At 50.4% G+C, this 15197-nt stretch overlaps 1 protein-coding gene across 1 annotated transcript; it reads left to right on the plus strand.

Moving 5' to 3' along the window:
* Positions 1 to 126: 126 nt before the first annotated feature.
* Positions 127 to 13761, plus strand: SPRY4 (sprouty RTK signaling antagonist 4). The gene is made up of 2 exons (XM_064387470.1): positions 127 to 305; positions 9552 to 13761. The coding sequence occupies exon 2, from the start codon at positions 9598 to 9600 to the stop codon at positions 10489 to 10491; it is 894 nt and encodes a 297-aa protein (XP_064243540.1). The 5' UTR covers positions 127 to 305; positions 9552 to 9597; the 3' UTR covers positions 10492 to 13761.
* Positions 13762 to 15197: the final 1436 nt, after the last annotated feature.

Below are 15197 nucleotides of genomic sequence, written 5' to 3' on the forward strand. Positions count from 1 at the left end.
TCATAAAAGGCAGCGGAGCATGCGCCGTGCCGCCGCGGTGCCCACCCATTCATAGAGTCGGGCGGCCGCGCACGCGCAGGAGCGGGCGCTGCCCTCCCATTCATAAAATAGCCATTTTCCCAGGCAGGCGGGCGGGCGCAGCGCCGCTGACAGCGCCGCGCTCGCAGCTCCTGCCCGCCGCTCCTGCCGCTCCTGCCAGCCTGCCCCAGCCTTCCCCAGCCTGCCCCAGCCTTCCCGGCCCCTCCTGCGCCTCGCCGGGGGAGTAACTCGCCCATGGAGACATGGTCCTAGCTGAATTATTTAAAGTAAGTACGAGGTCGGTGCTTGCGAGCGGTTGTTAAGTGTTTTTTTGAGTAGGAAAAGCCAAGCCTGCTCCCCCGAGGGAAAATCCTGCGCTCGTTCTGGATGTGTTGGGCTGCTCCTTGCAGCTCGCTGGTCAGGAGCGTGTTTCTGGCCATGACTTTTCTAACAGTGATTAGCTGTGATTCTGTACAGAGGAGAGCTGCCTGGTGCTTCCCAGCGCGAAGGAGACTTGGCATTCTGGGGAAATATCCTGTTTCTTGCAGAATTCCCGTTTGCGTCCCTGCGGCTCTGATTTGTACCTCTTTTCTGCGTTCTCCCACCAACATCTGCATTTGCTGTACATATATGGCAGGCAGGTTTCAGCACTCTGGGGTCGGGTTTGTTTGCAGGCTTTTACAGCAGAATGAGTGGCTTTTTCCTGCTGATGGGATGTCTTCTCCTCCATCCCTCCTTCCTTCCCCGAAAAGCAGCATAAATCCATGGGCACCTGGGCTGACAAGTCAGAATTGGATCTTTCTTGCTGTGGAATGGATTATCCGCATTTCCTCTCTTTTCCAAAGCCCTGTCTTGTGAGTGTCAAGTAGTTTTTTGCTGTCTCCATAATAGGACACTTCAGAAATCAGCCACTCGTGTGTCAGACCTTTCCTGCATGACCTTTGCTCTTCAGCATTTTATTTCATACAAGCCTTTTTTTCATTTTTTTGGCCTCAGTGCCTTATTCCATCACTGTTCTTCCCTGTCTTGCTGCACACTTGTTTTAAATCTGGATGGATGCTGTATTTTAAAGGCTAGATGAGTAATAAAAATGTGTACCTGGAATAACTTCATCTAATATATGAAATATTTTATGCATGGATAAAAAAACCTGTGCTGGCTGCTCCTTTCCACCACTGCGTAGCAAAGATAAGCCAGGATTTTATTTTCTGGTACCAGTCCTGGCGTCACAGGAGAAAGACAAGCCTAGAGACGACATGTTCTGAAAATTCATTATCAGGAGGGGAATGGAAAAAGCAGAAAGGGGCACAAAAAAGGCACAGAGGTCTTAGAGGAAAGCAGGACTGGGAATGCAGACCTTGGAAATGGCAGTGCAGAGGAATATTCCCCCTTTCACCTCCAGTTACCAAGGGTCTGATTTCTTCATCTGAGTCTTTTGTAGCCCCAAGTTTTTCTTTAAAGGGTGAAGGAGAGAAGGGAAGAGAAAAGGAGCAGCATCCCTGCATTTCCAGAGTGGAAAAGGCACGTTCTAGGTTCTTTACAACTTCTCCAGCTGCTGCCTCTCCTCCATACCACGCCAAGGGGACAGGATGGCGAGAAATTGCAGTTTAATTAGGTGAAGAGGAACTCAGCTTTCCCCATAGGAAAGCTTCCCCTCTCTGCCTTTATTTTGGGTTAAAGAATAAAGCTGCAATTTGTGCACGGAATCACAATGATCCCGATGACTGGCTTGCCCCTTGTCCATGTAAAAATGAATGATAGCAGGAGGAGGGGTTCTTCCCAGTTATTGGAACCCCGCTGGGGATGTCTCCTTGATAAATGTGCCCTTTTCCATGGGCTCCTGTGTTTCCCCTTGCTGGAAGGGACTCTACATTGGGATTATAAAATTAAAAGGACCATTTCTGAATGCTGCAGTCCTTTTGAAATTCTCCATGAGGTATGTGCAGGGGAGAAATTATTTGTTCTCCTCCCGAAACAGCAAAACAAAAGCTGTTTTCCTGGAATCATGACTAATTCCCAAACCGTGCTGGGGAATGCAACATCTCAAAAAGCAATTCCTACCTCCCCCCCAAAAAAAAATTCTGTTCTCAGACTTCGGTGAAACCAAATTCACATCCCTTACAACACTACAGCAACAATTAATTACCAGTTCTGACAGTTTTCATAAAATTAAATGTGAAAGAAAAAAATTCATTCATCATTTTGCTATATAACTTTCCAGCTTCAGCCCAGTAGTAAAAACTGTTTTTATAGGCAAACAGTTGCACAAGTGTTGGGGTTTTTTTTCCTTTTTCAATGCAATAAAATGTATTTCCTCAAGAAAATCTACAATCCTTCCAATAAGGTTATCATTTAGTGCCATTAGCTTAATAGATCATATCTGAGCTTACTTTTCTGACCTTAAAATAAATGTTTTTGTCCAGTAAAAGGCTTGGACTGAGAAATCCAAGTCCCCAGAGATCTGAATGCTAGTGGGCCAAAATGTGCTTTATTCACTCGCACCATAGGAACAGACTTTAGCTGGACAGAGACAGCTTCTTGGAAGTCTACAGGTCTCATTTCCCAGCTCCTGAATTTCCCCGCTCTGGCAAGAATTTAGTGTCTCCTTTTAAAAATGGCAGGTTTCCCTAATAAGCTTTCTAATTTTTTTTTTGCTGCCTTATTACTTGTAGAGAAGATTCTAGCTGGCTTTAGCTAGACAAGGCTGCTAAGGAGGGGAACAAAAAGAATGAATGTCAATATTTTGTTAATATTAATACACACTTTAGGGGGGAAAAGCATTTTTTTTCCTTTTTTTTGAAGCATTTACAGCTTGACTCAAAATCCAGACGGCCGAACTGAGCCTTAATGAACTCCAACCTTATGAATTATTCTTAATCCCACATTAAAAACATGTGCTTGCTGCAAGGTCTCCTTTAACCGCCTCTGAGAGTAGTCTTCCTCATTAAAAGCTTTAATTGAGCCCTTTGGCTTGCAGCAGGAGCAGCGTGTCCCTTGTCACTGCTGGCAGGCCTGGACAAGAGGATGTCCTCAATCCCAAACAAAGGCAGGGGCAGCGTTTGTTCCCTTTGCTTCCCCTCCCTGCCTGGCCTGGGGGAGCAAATCCCTTATTGATCACTGGGGTGGGACCTGCCCTGCCCAGTGCTCAGGTGCAGCTCTGCCAGCTCTTCTGGAGGAGCTTTTTAACCAAAAACTGCTTTTTAACCAAGCAGCAGAGGAGGCAGGCTGCTGGTGACAGATCAGAGCTGGCACTGGCTGCCATCGATCCTGAGCTGTGCTGCCTTCACAGGCCTGGAAATGTTTCTGCCCAGCCCTGCCATGATGCTGCTTCCAATGTATTGCTGTCAGCTATGCTCATTTCCTGTATTAAGACTAAATATTCTATGCTTTTCTTGTTTTCTTCCCCTTGCACTGTATTTTCAGAAATTTGTGTGTCCCAGACAGCAAAGAAAATAAAGCAATTTCTGCAGTGCATTGACTGCAACTGTTGCTGCTCTGAGTCAGTGTCAATGAGGGACTGTCACAACTCTGCCACGGGCTAACTCAACTTCTGCATTGGTAATGGAGTCACAGACTGGTTTGGGATGGAAGGGACCCTAAAGCCCACCCAGTGCCACCCTGCCATGGCAGGGACACCTCCCACTGTGCCAGGGACACCTCCCACTGCCCCAGGCTGCTCCAGCCCTGTCCAGCCTGGCCTTGGCACTGCCAGGGATCCAGGGGCAGCCCCAGCTGCTCTGGGCACCCTGTGCCAGGGCTGCCCACCCTCCCAGGAAACAATTTCTTCCTAAAATTGAATCTAGCCCAGGTCCAGTGTCAGTGACCCAGAGCAGGTGTGATCCCCCTGCAGGTGCCAAGACTCAGAGTTGTGTGGTCTGGCCCAAAGCAGGTCCCCAGATGAGCAGCTCAGCTCTTACCCTGTCCCAGTGCCAGGCTCAGCCTTTCATCTGTCCATGGCAATTTCTCCATCCCTTCTTCACAGCAGCTTGTGATGCTTCAACAGCTGGGAAATCCTTGGAAACCTGTGATTGAAAATTCACGTTGAAGCATCAAATTTGCTTTATTCCTTTTACAGTTGGACTTGATGACCCTAAAGGTCTTTTCCAACCTTAACAATTCTAAAATAAGAAGGTGGCTTTTTGTGCCCCAGTGCTCTCCATGCCCTCTGCACCATCAGAACCATTTTCATTTATAGGATATAGAATATATAATGATGCTGGAGGTGGCCCCAGCCCCTGGCAAAGGGCAGCATGGCACCACTGCAGGTCCAGCAGCTCCCTGGTGTGCCAGGGCACAGGCCAGCCTCCAAGGAGCCACCAGTGGTGTCACAGGACACCGAGGGGACAAGCCAGTGGCAGCAACCCCAGCAGGGATCTTGGTTTGCTGAGGCTCCTCCTGGCACCAGCTCTGTCAGACACAGCAGAAGGGACAGGCTGCTCATGAGGTGTAATTAAGGTGTAATTAATTAGAGATAAGTGGCCCCTGGTCTGGAGCTGGCACAGACAGAAGGGGTTTGGTGGCTGCACCCCTCCCCTGCCCACCCCGGGTCTCTCAGCAAACACCCCAAGCAGCACTTCTGGGGCTTTTTGGGTTTCTGTGACATTTGAATTCCCTTTAGCCATTTCTTGTGTCCAAAAAGGGTTGGGCAAAACTGTGGGACCTGCTGCTGGCTGCAGAGCAGGAGCTCATGGAAGCTTTTCCCATTTTCCCATTTTCCTGCTGGCTGCACTGGGGATGTGGCAGTCCTGGGCTGGCCAGGATTGCTTCCACATGGGACCCTCCTCTGGACTTGAGTCCCTTATTCTGTTATTCTTTTATTGCCACAAACATCTACAATATTGTTAAACATGTGAGAAAGAACTTATTAAAATTATTAACCAGTGGGTGACTCAGATGGTTATGAACATTAGATATTTCTGCACTCACTGGATTTTTAAGTCAAGATCCATTTTGTTTTTCAGTTACTGGAAGATTTGTTGTCCAACTCCACTCTGAAAATAAAGATATTGGAAGCTTATTCTTTCAGAACTTGTTCTGAAGACATTAATGGGAATGTTTTCTTGAGTGTTTACGTGACTTTCTCAAGGAATTGCCTACAAGGAAAAAATAAAGTAGGCAAATCCAAAATCCTACTAAAACATAAAATGCCTTTTGTTTTAATTTCATCTGATTTCAAGCCCTACAAAACTTCTGAGTCTGAAATAATACCAAAACACTTTACAATAACAGTTGGTTTCCTACAACTTTAGGACTTGCAATTACCCAGTACAACAGTAATTTTAAATTGGCCATATCTTGATGAAGAGATGGAACAAACACTGCAACACGTGTATGAACTTGACTTTGGAGTCCAATTTTACTCCCTTGGAAGGAAGTATATTTTGACTTGAAAATTGTATGTGGTGAGTGACTGTACAGTCATGGGGGAAGAGAAATTTTTTTCTCTACATGGGAGTTTGCTGCCTTGAAAAGAACCTCATTGTTTGCCTCTAAAGAATGAAAACTCCCTATACAAGAAGATAGTCATGAATTTTTCTTCCTGTTGTCTACTTTAAGAAAAGTATCTGTACAGCTGCAACCAGTGAATTTGTGCCTGTGTTAATGCTGCAATGCATCTGTAATTACCTGTGATCAAAAATTAATTCATTTTGTGTGCTGTATGGCTTTTTTTCCTCAATTGAAATGCAATTTACAGTCAGGATTAGTGCAGTGGACAACAAAGATCCCTAAGGTTGCACCCCTCAGCTCTTGTCCTCTTTCGGGGTCTGAAGTTCTGCCAGGTTACCCCAAGCATTAATTTGGATTTGGGATCTGCTGGGATAAGCTTTATAAATTCAGTTTATAAGGTACCAGTGGCTGCTGAAGGCAGTGTTACCCTGTGAGCAAACAGCCCAGGTGTGTGGTGGGTTCTGGGGGAGGTGAAGGAGATGCTGCCCTGCCTCTGGGCACACTCAAGCACAAGAGGTCCAGCTGTGATCCTGGATCCTGCAGGAGGTCACCAGGCCCCAGCAGGCGTCCAGGCAGGCACATCCCAGCCTGTGACACTCCACAGGGGCAGTCTGGCTCACAATTTCCTTCTGCCCCAGCACAAATCCCTGAGCCCAGGGCTGGATTGCTCTGTGCCAGGACAGGAGGAGCTCTGTGTGCCTGCCCAGCTGCCCAGGGCCCTGCCCTGGGAGCTGCCCCGTGCTGGACACGAGCACAGGAGCTGGGGGAAAGGTGCCACAGCACACAGACACCCCTGGAGCAGCTCCAGCACGAGCACTGCCAGGGCTGGCACCTGGCAGAGCCCAGGGCACAGGAGGCTCCTGGCAGCATGAACAGCACCCAGCCCACCCCAGCTCAGCACCCGAGGGGTTTGACCTGGATCTGTCACCAGGGATCTCCCTGCACTGCTGGAACTGCTGGTGACAAGGCCAGCAGCAGTGGGGCCGTGGTCCTTGGAAAATTCCATAAATATCAGAAACATTTGTCTGTTAAGAGCGGCATGAAAGGGGAGAGCGGGTAACTGCAGAATCCCTCTGCTCAGGAGAGAGAGTGAAGGACCACGTGTCCAAGCACCAAAACCTGTCAGGGTGCACGTCTGTGGGGGTTTGAAGTGATCTTGATTGAGCCAGAGGGACACTGGCCAGAGCAGGGGTCTGGGGATGGGGAGAGCTGGGTCTTGCTTGGCTGCTTTCCCTCCACACATTTTATCCAAGTAATTCCTGTGCCCAGATATCTGCAGGGTCTTGGAGTTCAGGCTTCCCTTCCCCTTGTCCTGCAGAAATTGTTTGCCTATTAAAAGGATAATTTGAAACTGTGCTACAGAGAAAAAAGAAGATGAAAAACTTCTATCCTTAACTCTCCTGATGTGGGGTGTTTGGGGCAGGGTCCCTCTCCTTCCTGTGGTAATTAACTGAAATCTTGATTAGCATTATCTCAGATAAGCCATCTTTAACATCTGCCTGCCTGAGACCCCATCTGTGCACGGGGGTGTTCAGGGAGTGCCTGGCTCTAATCCTTCCCCAAATTCATCTGGGGACAGCATTTCTGTGTGATGGCATCACTGGGGCTGGCCCACGGCAGACTGGGCACTGCAGAGTTAGTGGAAAGCCTGAGTGGCACCTCCAGGGGCTGCCACACTGCCACCAGGGATGCAGAACACCCTCGGTGTGCCACCCTGGGCAGAGGTGCCACCCTGGGGACGGGCAGCACCAGCTCACTGCCTGGGCTGAGCCACCCTGCTCCACACAGGGCACTTTAAAACAAACAGTTCTCCACGGATGCAGTGGAAATCTGGTGAACAGAGCAGATTCCTGGGAGCTGGTACCAAGTGGGGGCGGGCAGAGAGCCCTGGAGAGGCCACAGGGCAGGGCTGGCAGGGCTGGGGAGGAGCAGACAGGCTGGAACTCCCTGCAGCGCTGCCACCATTTCCTCCAGCTACCTTCCATCTAGGATCAGCTCTGCTGCACTTACTCTTGGCAACCAAAACAGCTGCATCTCTCTCCTTAAAATAAAAAAAAACCAACAAAAAACCCCAGTGGAATCAAAGTCTCCTGCAAATGTAACACACAGCCGACACAGAACTGATGATTTTGCTAAACTCTGACTTGCAGCAAATACTTTTTATATCATGACACTGGATTCTGATGCACAAAAGAAAATCAAGTTCTTTTCCTCTGCATGCACCATAGTTGTCAGAATCATTGCTTCTCTTTGTTTTTTACATACAGTAACTAGGAAGAGATGCTTTATAAACCCTCTTGTTCCTCCAGTCAGGATGTCAATGAGCTATGAATAATGAAATAAAAAAAAATCCAAATGAATGGCTAAGACCCAGCAGAGAATTCTAACTGGGGAAGAGCAGCAGCATAAGGGCTGCATGACAATAATGATCATTAGTGCTAATAAAGCATTTCTCCCTGCTGGTGTGGGGCAGGGCACAAAGGGGCCGGATGCGGTGCCGGACCCGGCATGTGCCGTCCTGCCCACGCTGCAGCTCAGCCCGCCCTCCTACTGATCCCGGGAGAACTGGCACTCCTCCAGCCACTAGTGCCAAGTGATCCATCAAAGCAACATTCACACACGCGAGAGTGGACTCTGGTGGCATTTTTCAGGGGGTAAAAATGGGCTTCCCTTTCTTCTTCCAAGAACGCGGAGTCGGTTCTTGCTCAGATTTTTGCGGGGTCGCGTTCGTTTGAGGGGAGGTGTGCCCTTGCACAAGAGCACACGCATTGACACACACACTTCTCGTGCATTATTTGGTTGTAGCTGGATGCAGTTTTTTCCTTTTTCCCACTGCTGTGATATCAGAAGTCATAGAATCACAGAATCATTTAGGTTGGAAAAGACCTTTAGGATCATCGAGCCCAGCTGTTAAACCAGCGCTGCCAAGTCCAGATCTTTCACGCTGTTGGAGAAGGTTAATTTATTTGTTGAACACAAACAACTGGCAATGCCTTAAGCTGTTCACTGCTTCCTTTTTCTTGATACCAGCAGCTTTTCCCCTCCTGCAACCAAAGCTTTACTCACCCCTTCTTTCAACTGATCTCCAGCATTATATTATTTATGAATAAAGGTCACCCTGTGAGGAAATGGCACTTCTACTAGAAAACAATGTGCACTTTCTAAATTTGAACTGAGTCGTTTCCGTTCTTTGATTTAAGTTTAGTTACTTCCTGTGGTTTCTTGTCCTACGCCACTGCTGAATCTTTGGATTGACTCCAGGATAAATTGCACTCTTTCAATGAAATTAGAAACTGCGGCGCTGACGGCTCAGCCAGAGCGGCTGGTAAACAGCACTTCAGCTGGATATTGGTGCACTTAGCGGGCTGCAGAGCGTCTCATCACCTGTGCGAGGTGAGGCATCCAGCCTGAGCCCTGCTCTCCTGGGAGCTGCACCCTCGGCTCCCACCCTGGTTTGCCACCAGACGAGGTGCTGAGCCAGCACTTCCACCCCCCTGGGAGGGATGAAGGAGCCCCTGGAACCAGCAGCTGCTGATGGAGAGGGGACACTTCCTCACCAAAATCCATCCTCCCACAGGCAGATCCTTAGCAAGGACAGGTGCTCAGCCCCGTGCTCAAAAGCTCCTTTGTACCAGGCCAATGCTTCCACAAGCCACAGTCCTGCAGCAGGTTTTTTAGGGATCAGGGTCAACTGGGGAAAACCTCAGAAGTTTAGATAAATCATTTCAGGAAATTTGCTGACAAAACCACATGTAAATGTACACCAGTAGCCCCAAGATGTGCTTTCCCTCAGTAAAACCATGAGTGGGCTCTTCAGGAGCCCGCAGTGACTGCAGCCCTCCCAGAGCTGGAGGAGCTGTAGATGGCCAAGGTCAGGGAGAGGGACACGGTTGCAAAGGAGTGAGGCACTTTGTACCTGAGTGCTCTGCCTCCCTTGGACACAAGTTTACCTTACAAGACCTTCAGCACAACGACCAGCCTCAGCAAGGAGCCCTTTGGGGCTGGGATTGCAGGACACCACAATAACAAAGTGCTCTCTCTCTCTCTCTTCCCCATCCCTTTTCTTTCTCCTTCCCTTCTCCCAGGACACTTAAGCACAGAATTTCCCCCAGCAGTCAGACTGATTTCTCAATGGAGCCGCGGATCCCTCACAACATCACCGTTGTCCCCAACTCTGTGATGGTGCAGCCCTTGCTGGACAGTCGGATCCCCTACGGGCGGCTGCAGCACCCGCTGACCATCCTGCCCATCGATCAGATGAAGACCACCCACATGGAGAACGACTACACCGACAACCCCGGCGCCTCCCAGCCGCCGGCCCCGAAGCGTCCCCGAGCCCCCCACGAGCTGGGCTTGGCCAGCCAGCACCCGCAGCGCTGCGAGCAGGACGTCACCCACCCCTGGATCTCCTTCAGCGGGCGCCCCAGCTCCATCAGCAGCAGCAGCAGCACGTCCTCAGACCAAAGGCTCCTGGACCACATGGCCCCCGTGCCCGTGGCAGAGCAGTCGTCGCCCCGCGCCGTCCGCATCCAGCCCAAGGCGATCAACTGCAAACCCCTGGAGCTGAAGGGCCCCGTGTCCCAGGAGCTGGACAAGCACTTCCTGCTGTGCGAGGCCTGTGGGAAATGCAAGTGCAAGGAGTGTGCCCTGCCCCGGACGCTGCCCTCGTGCTGGGTGTGCAACCAGGAGTGCCTGTGCTCGGCGCAGAACCTGGTCAACTACTCCACCTGCATGTGCCTGGTCAAGGGCGTCTTCTACCACTGCACCAACGAGGACGACGAGGGCACGTGTGCCGACCACCCCTGCTCCTGCTCCCACTCCAACTGCTGCGCCCGCTGGTCCTTCATGAGCGCCCTGTCCCTGGTGCTGCCCTGCCTGCTCTGCTACCTGCCAGCCACCGGCTGCGTCAAGCTGTCCCAGAGATGCTACGACCAAGTGAGCCGGCCCGGCTGCAGATGCAAAAACACAAACAGTGTCATCTGCAAGGCGTTGCCCGAGGGCAAAGGGGCAGAAAAGCCCTTTTAATGGCTTGGGAGGATGGAGTTGGGAGGATGCTCCGCGGAGCAGGGTGGTGTTGGCTCTGTTTAATAACCTGTGTTCCGAGGAGAGCGTCAGCCTCTCGCCGTCGGAGAAAGCGGAAGCAACTATTTCCACAAACTGAAGCACTTTGGGTTATTCAGGGTTTTTGGAACTGGTCGCAGTTTAAATAGACGGGGCCAAAGGAGGAATGTTGATCATGCAGAGTGAAGGCTGCAAACCCATGTACATCATGAAGTACAGCTGCTGAAAAACTCCCAGCTTGGAGGGACGGCTGCTCACCAGGCCTGCACACCACAGGAACCATTAACTGCTCGCTTGGCAGGCACTGCCTCACAACCAATCCCCATTCCCAGCTGCAAAAAGCTGCTTTGAATTCAGATTCAGGGCGGGCTACTTGCTTCCTGTCTCCTTCCAAACCCCAGCTCGCTCCCAGCAGCCTGTTGAAGGTGATGGGGGAGCTCCCTCCACCCTCCTTCCCTCCTAGACACCACTCCAAGGGCTGGTTGCACACAAAGTACGTGTTTCTCAAAAGCTTTCTGTATCCCTCAAAGATCAGTGGACCAGAAGTGAAGCTGCATTTCGTTTGCTGAAGGGTCTTTGCCCTTTGGGCGTTTCCCACCCGGCCTCACTGGTTTGGACCCTCTTCCTAAAGCAAGATGGTAGCAGGGCTGCTCCTCCCAGGGGGAATTGCAGCAGGATGTGCTCAGGCAGTGGTAGCACCGCCGGCTCCTCCTGCCTGTGAGCTGATTCCTGGCATCGGGTTCCACTCCATGGAATGTGATTTCCCTCAGCAGGGCAGCCCCTCTGCAGGAGGAGGGTGGCTGATCCTGGTTCCCCTGGCCCAGCTTGCTCCTGGTGCTGGAGCACAGGGGATGTAACTCAAGGCACAGAGCGAAGACGGGCAGGGTTTGTTCCTCCAGACCTCTGGTAAGAAGTCACACAAACCTAAGTGTACGATGCACACAGATGTATTTTTCTAGGGATCTCAATCCAGTACCTCCCCTCCTGGAACAAGCTCTTCTTTGCTCATTAGATATTAAGATTTGTTTTTGTCTTGGGGGTGAATGGCATTTGCTTGAAGTACAGCACATTCCCCCACCCCTATTGCTGCTGTTTGACTTTTGCCTCTTCTGTACAAAAGTGTCTTTTTAAATGTAAAGAACGCTTTTAGTGTTTATTTTAGTGTTAACACACACTAGGGAAAGCCAGGGGAAGGAAGAGAGCGCAGTTAACAAATGGGCCCGTGGTTTTCAGTACAAAAATATTGGCTCTGTCCGTGCCCTCGTCCTGGGGCTGGTTCTGCCTCCCCAAGCATGCTGTGACCCCTCTCTCTTGACAACTACAAGGTGCTAAACAAGAATCTTGGTCCAAACATGCAACACTCTCATGAGTAGGTAGGTACTTGTTGCATGCAGAAAGCTGACCTAGTCTCTCTTGGTGTTTTTAATTAGAGGAGATTTCCTCAGTAAATGCACAGCAGTGACAGTGAAATGTCATCTCTAATTAGATAAGCAATAGGCAGAGCTCATGTAGCATTTCCAGGAATCCCGTTGGCCTGGCCACGGGTAGGGGCTGGCAGGAGCACCCTGGTGGGACTCTGGTGTCTTTGGGTTGCAGAATTCAGCTCAGCTGGATGACTTGGGGTTCAGCTCTATTGAATTGTAGATATTTATTGAATGGAGGAGTTAAAAAAAAAGAAAAACAACCAACTTTTCTATTTATAACATTTGCTAGCTTGTACATGCTGAATCATAGAAAAAAGGAAGCAATGTCTGTTACCAGACACCAGTTCCTGTAGGATAGCCTCATGCTAACTGTATGTGGGCACCAGGAAGCAGTGGGGGATCCAGAGCTGTATTTATTACCTTGCACAAATTGGAGGGGAAAAGATAAAAGGAAAACCAACCCCAAACTAGCTGAACTGTTGGTTGAATGTATAAGATACTGTATTTAATAAGAGAAATCATTGTCCTAAGACACGAGCACGCTAGAAAAGGCCAGCAGGAGAGGTGTTCACCTGCTGCCCTCCTCTGCTGGGACCACACGTGTCCACCCACGGCTGCTTTGCCTTTCTGACCCTCTGTCCCTGGGGATCCTGTGCTGAAACCTGCCCTGGCAGAGCCCGTGGCTTGGCTGCATGGTCCTCCTGAGCAAAGGCACCGCTGGAATGGTCGCCCCTGTGCCAATCTACACTCATGTACATACTCCAGCCCTCCAGCCGGGTTTCCTCTCATTGTACATAGCTGTAAACTATTTCTCTGTTGGTTTGTTGTAATACCCAAGCCCTGTGAGCCGGCGATGCCGTGCTGGAGCCTGCCAGGCTTTGTGGATGTGTTAGAGCCGTGGTCAGTGTAGCAGAGTGCCCTCCCTCCTCCCTCGGCTCCCAGCACGGCCCCTGGACTCTGCTCCAGCTCCCCCAGCCCAGGGCAGGGCAGGAAGGTGCTGAGCCCTGGCTGGAGCTGGCAAAGGGCCGGGCTTGGCCCGAGCCAGGGCTGTGCCAAGGGAGCAGCTCCCATCAGCAGCGCCGGCATTCCCCATCCCAGCGAGTCCATCCCCTCCCCTTGAAGGTACTCGGGTCTCCTGCCAGCCCAGAGATGTACCAGGGGCACAGTGCTGTGTCACAGCCCTGCCATGCTGCCATGGCAGAGCCCCCCGCTAATGAAGGGACAGCTGCTAACGAGCACAACCCTGCCCAGCCATGGCCCCGCGGTGGCACGGGCATGGGGCAGGAGGGCAGGGCAGGGAGCTGCCCCTGGCACAGGAGACACCTCTGGGGAAGGATGGCAGGGCGCCTGCACTGCTGATTGCTGCAGCAGGTTCATGGCAGGGCTGCCCTGCCCTCACAAAACAGCCCAGGCAGAAGGAAAGGGGGAGCTGAGGGTGCTGGCAATGCCACTCCACGTTCCCCAACAGACAAACACCCATCACCCCAGCCCTGTGCCCACCAGGAGGGTGCCAGGAGCAGATCCCAGACTTGGTGCTCCCTGGGCACCAGCTCTGCCACCCTGACGAGCCCTTGCCCTTCCCAGCACTGGGAATTCCCTTCCCCTCCCACGCTCAGACACCCTGAGAAATATTTCCCCCATCTCCTCTTACCACCCCCTCACATGTACACCCTGAAAAGTTACCACAGAAGGTTTTTCTTTGTATAGAATATTTATTTTGAAGCTCTATTTTAATAGTATTTATTTTAGAAAGTCTACTATTGTAAGAGTTCTTCTGTTTGTGAAGAAAAACAAGTACTGATGAATGTACTGATCTAGAAATTATATATATATATATAAATATATATTGTTAAATATATAAATGGCTGTTGTGGTTCTTTAAAAAAAAAAAATCCCAAGAATGTTTATAGCAATTATTCTAAAAATACAAGCAGAGAGTAGCCCAGAATTGGTTATTTGATGCTCTCCAGCCCTGCCAAGGAACTCAGGGTGATGCTGGGGCTGCCCAGCACTTCAGGGGCTCATCAATTAATTACCCTCAAATCCCCTGCAGTGGAAGAGCCAGCACCTCAGTGAGGAGTGAACTTGTAGGAGCAATCCTCTCCTTCCCTGCACCCTAAAATACCCCAGCTGGGAGTCAGGCTGCTCCTGGCACGGGGCTGAGCCCTCGCTGTGACAGGGGCATCGACACTCAAGGGAGCCAACCTCAAAGTCAGCAGCCCCAGCTCACACAGGGGCTGTGCCAGCCCATCCCTCAGAGCTCCCTCAGCCCTTCAGAGCCACCTCCAGCCCTCCTGCTGCTCCTTTCCACACCAGAACAGCCCCACCAGGGCCGTGTGTGGGCACAGAGCCTCCTCCAGCCCCCAGACATGGGGGCAGCCAGAAAAGGAAAGGAAAAGGACCAGAAGCTGCCAAGGACCAACTCCCTGGGTCCCTGCTCACCCTGCAGAGCCCCTGAGCCACATCCTGGGGCTCCCACCCAGCAGCACCCACCACCCTTCCTGCCCCAGCTCCTCATGTGTCACCAGCACCACACTGGACTGCTAAAAATACAGGAGCCGGCTTATTTTTCACCATTCCCGTTATTTATTTGCACACACTGTGGAGCTGTGACTCACTGGAAGCTGTGCCATGTTTTGTGTCATCACAGAGGTAACCCGAGTGTGTTACCTGGCCTGAAATAATATTATTGAAACAATAATGTTGAATTAGTGAATGGATCAGATAGAGAGACAATAACTGCACTGTGCAGACCACGCCATCGGACGCCAAAAAATCTGCAATAAGTAAAAGATACTGAATTTGTTATGCTCAGGGTGGTTTTTCTTTTTTTCTTTTTTAACAAACAGGCTGAGCCAGGATGTATAAATTTAAATCAGAGTTTGGCAACACCAACTGATGTCTTGCACATAAAGCTTTAAAAATACCAACACGACGCTCATGTCTCTCTGCTGGAAGCGAACCAGAGCACTCTGCTTGATTTGAGCAGTAGATGTTAAAGCAATATTTTTTAAATCTATCAGAATTATCAGCTTTTTTTAAAATCCTTTTTTACATCATTTTCAGTTATTGGCTCTCACAGGAAACCAACTGCAATTCCACAAGCATAGGCTATGGAATGGTGAAGAGATGCACAGAGCTGAGAGTACAAGAGACTTCCCAGGGCCTAGAGCAAGCCCAGCTCTTGGATATCAGACCTGAAAGGGAATTTCTAGAGAATCAAAGCACCCTAAAAATACCCTAAAT

This window comes from Passer domesticus, chromosome 13, assembly GCF_036417665.1.
Source record: "Passer domesticus isolate bPasDom1 chromosome 13, bPasDom1.hap1, whole genome shotgun sequence".
NCBI lineage: Eukaryota > Metazoa > Chordata > Aves > Passeriformes > Passeridae > Passer > Passer domesticus.

Bases quoted from the DNA above. Each gene is read 5' to 3' on its own strand.
- SPRY4 (XM_064387470.1), top strand. From the start codon at position 9,598: ATGGAGCCGCGGATCCCTCACAACATCACCGTTGTCCCCAACTCTGTG.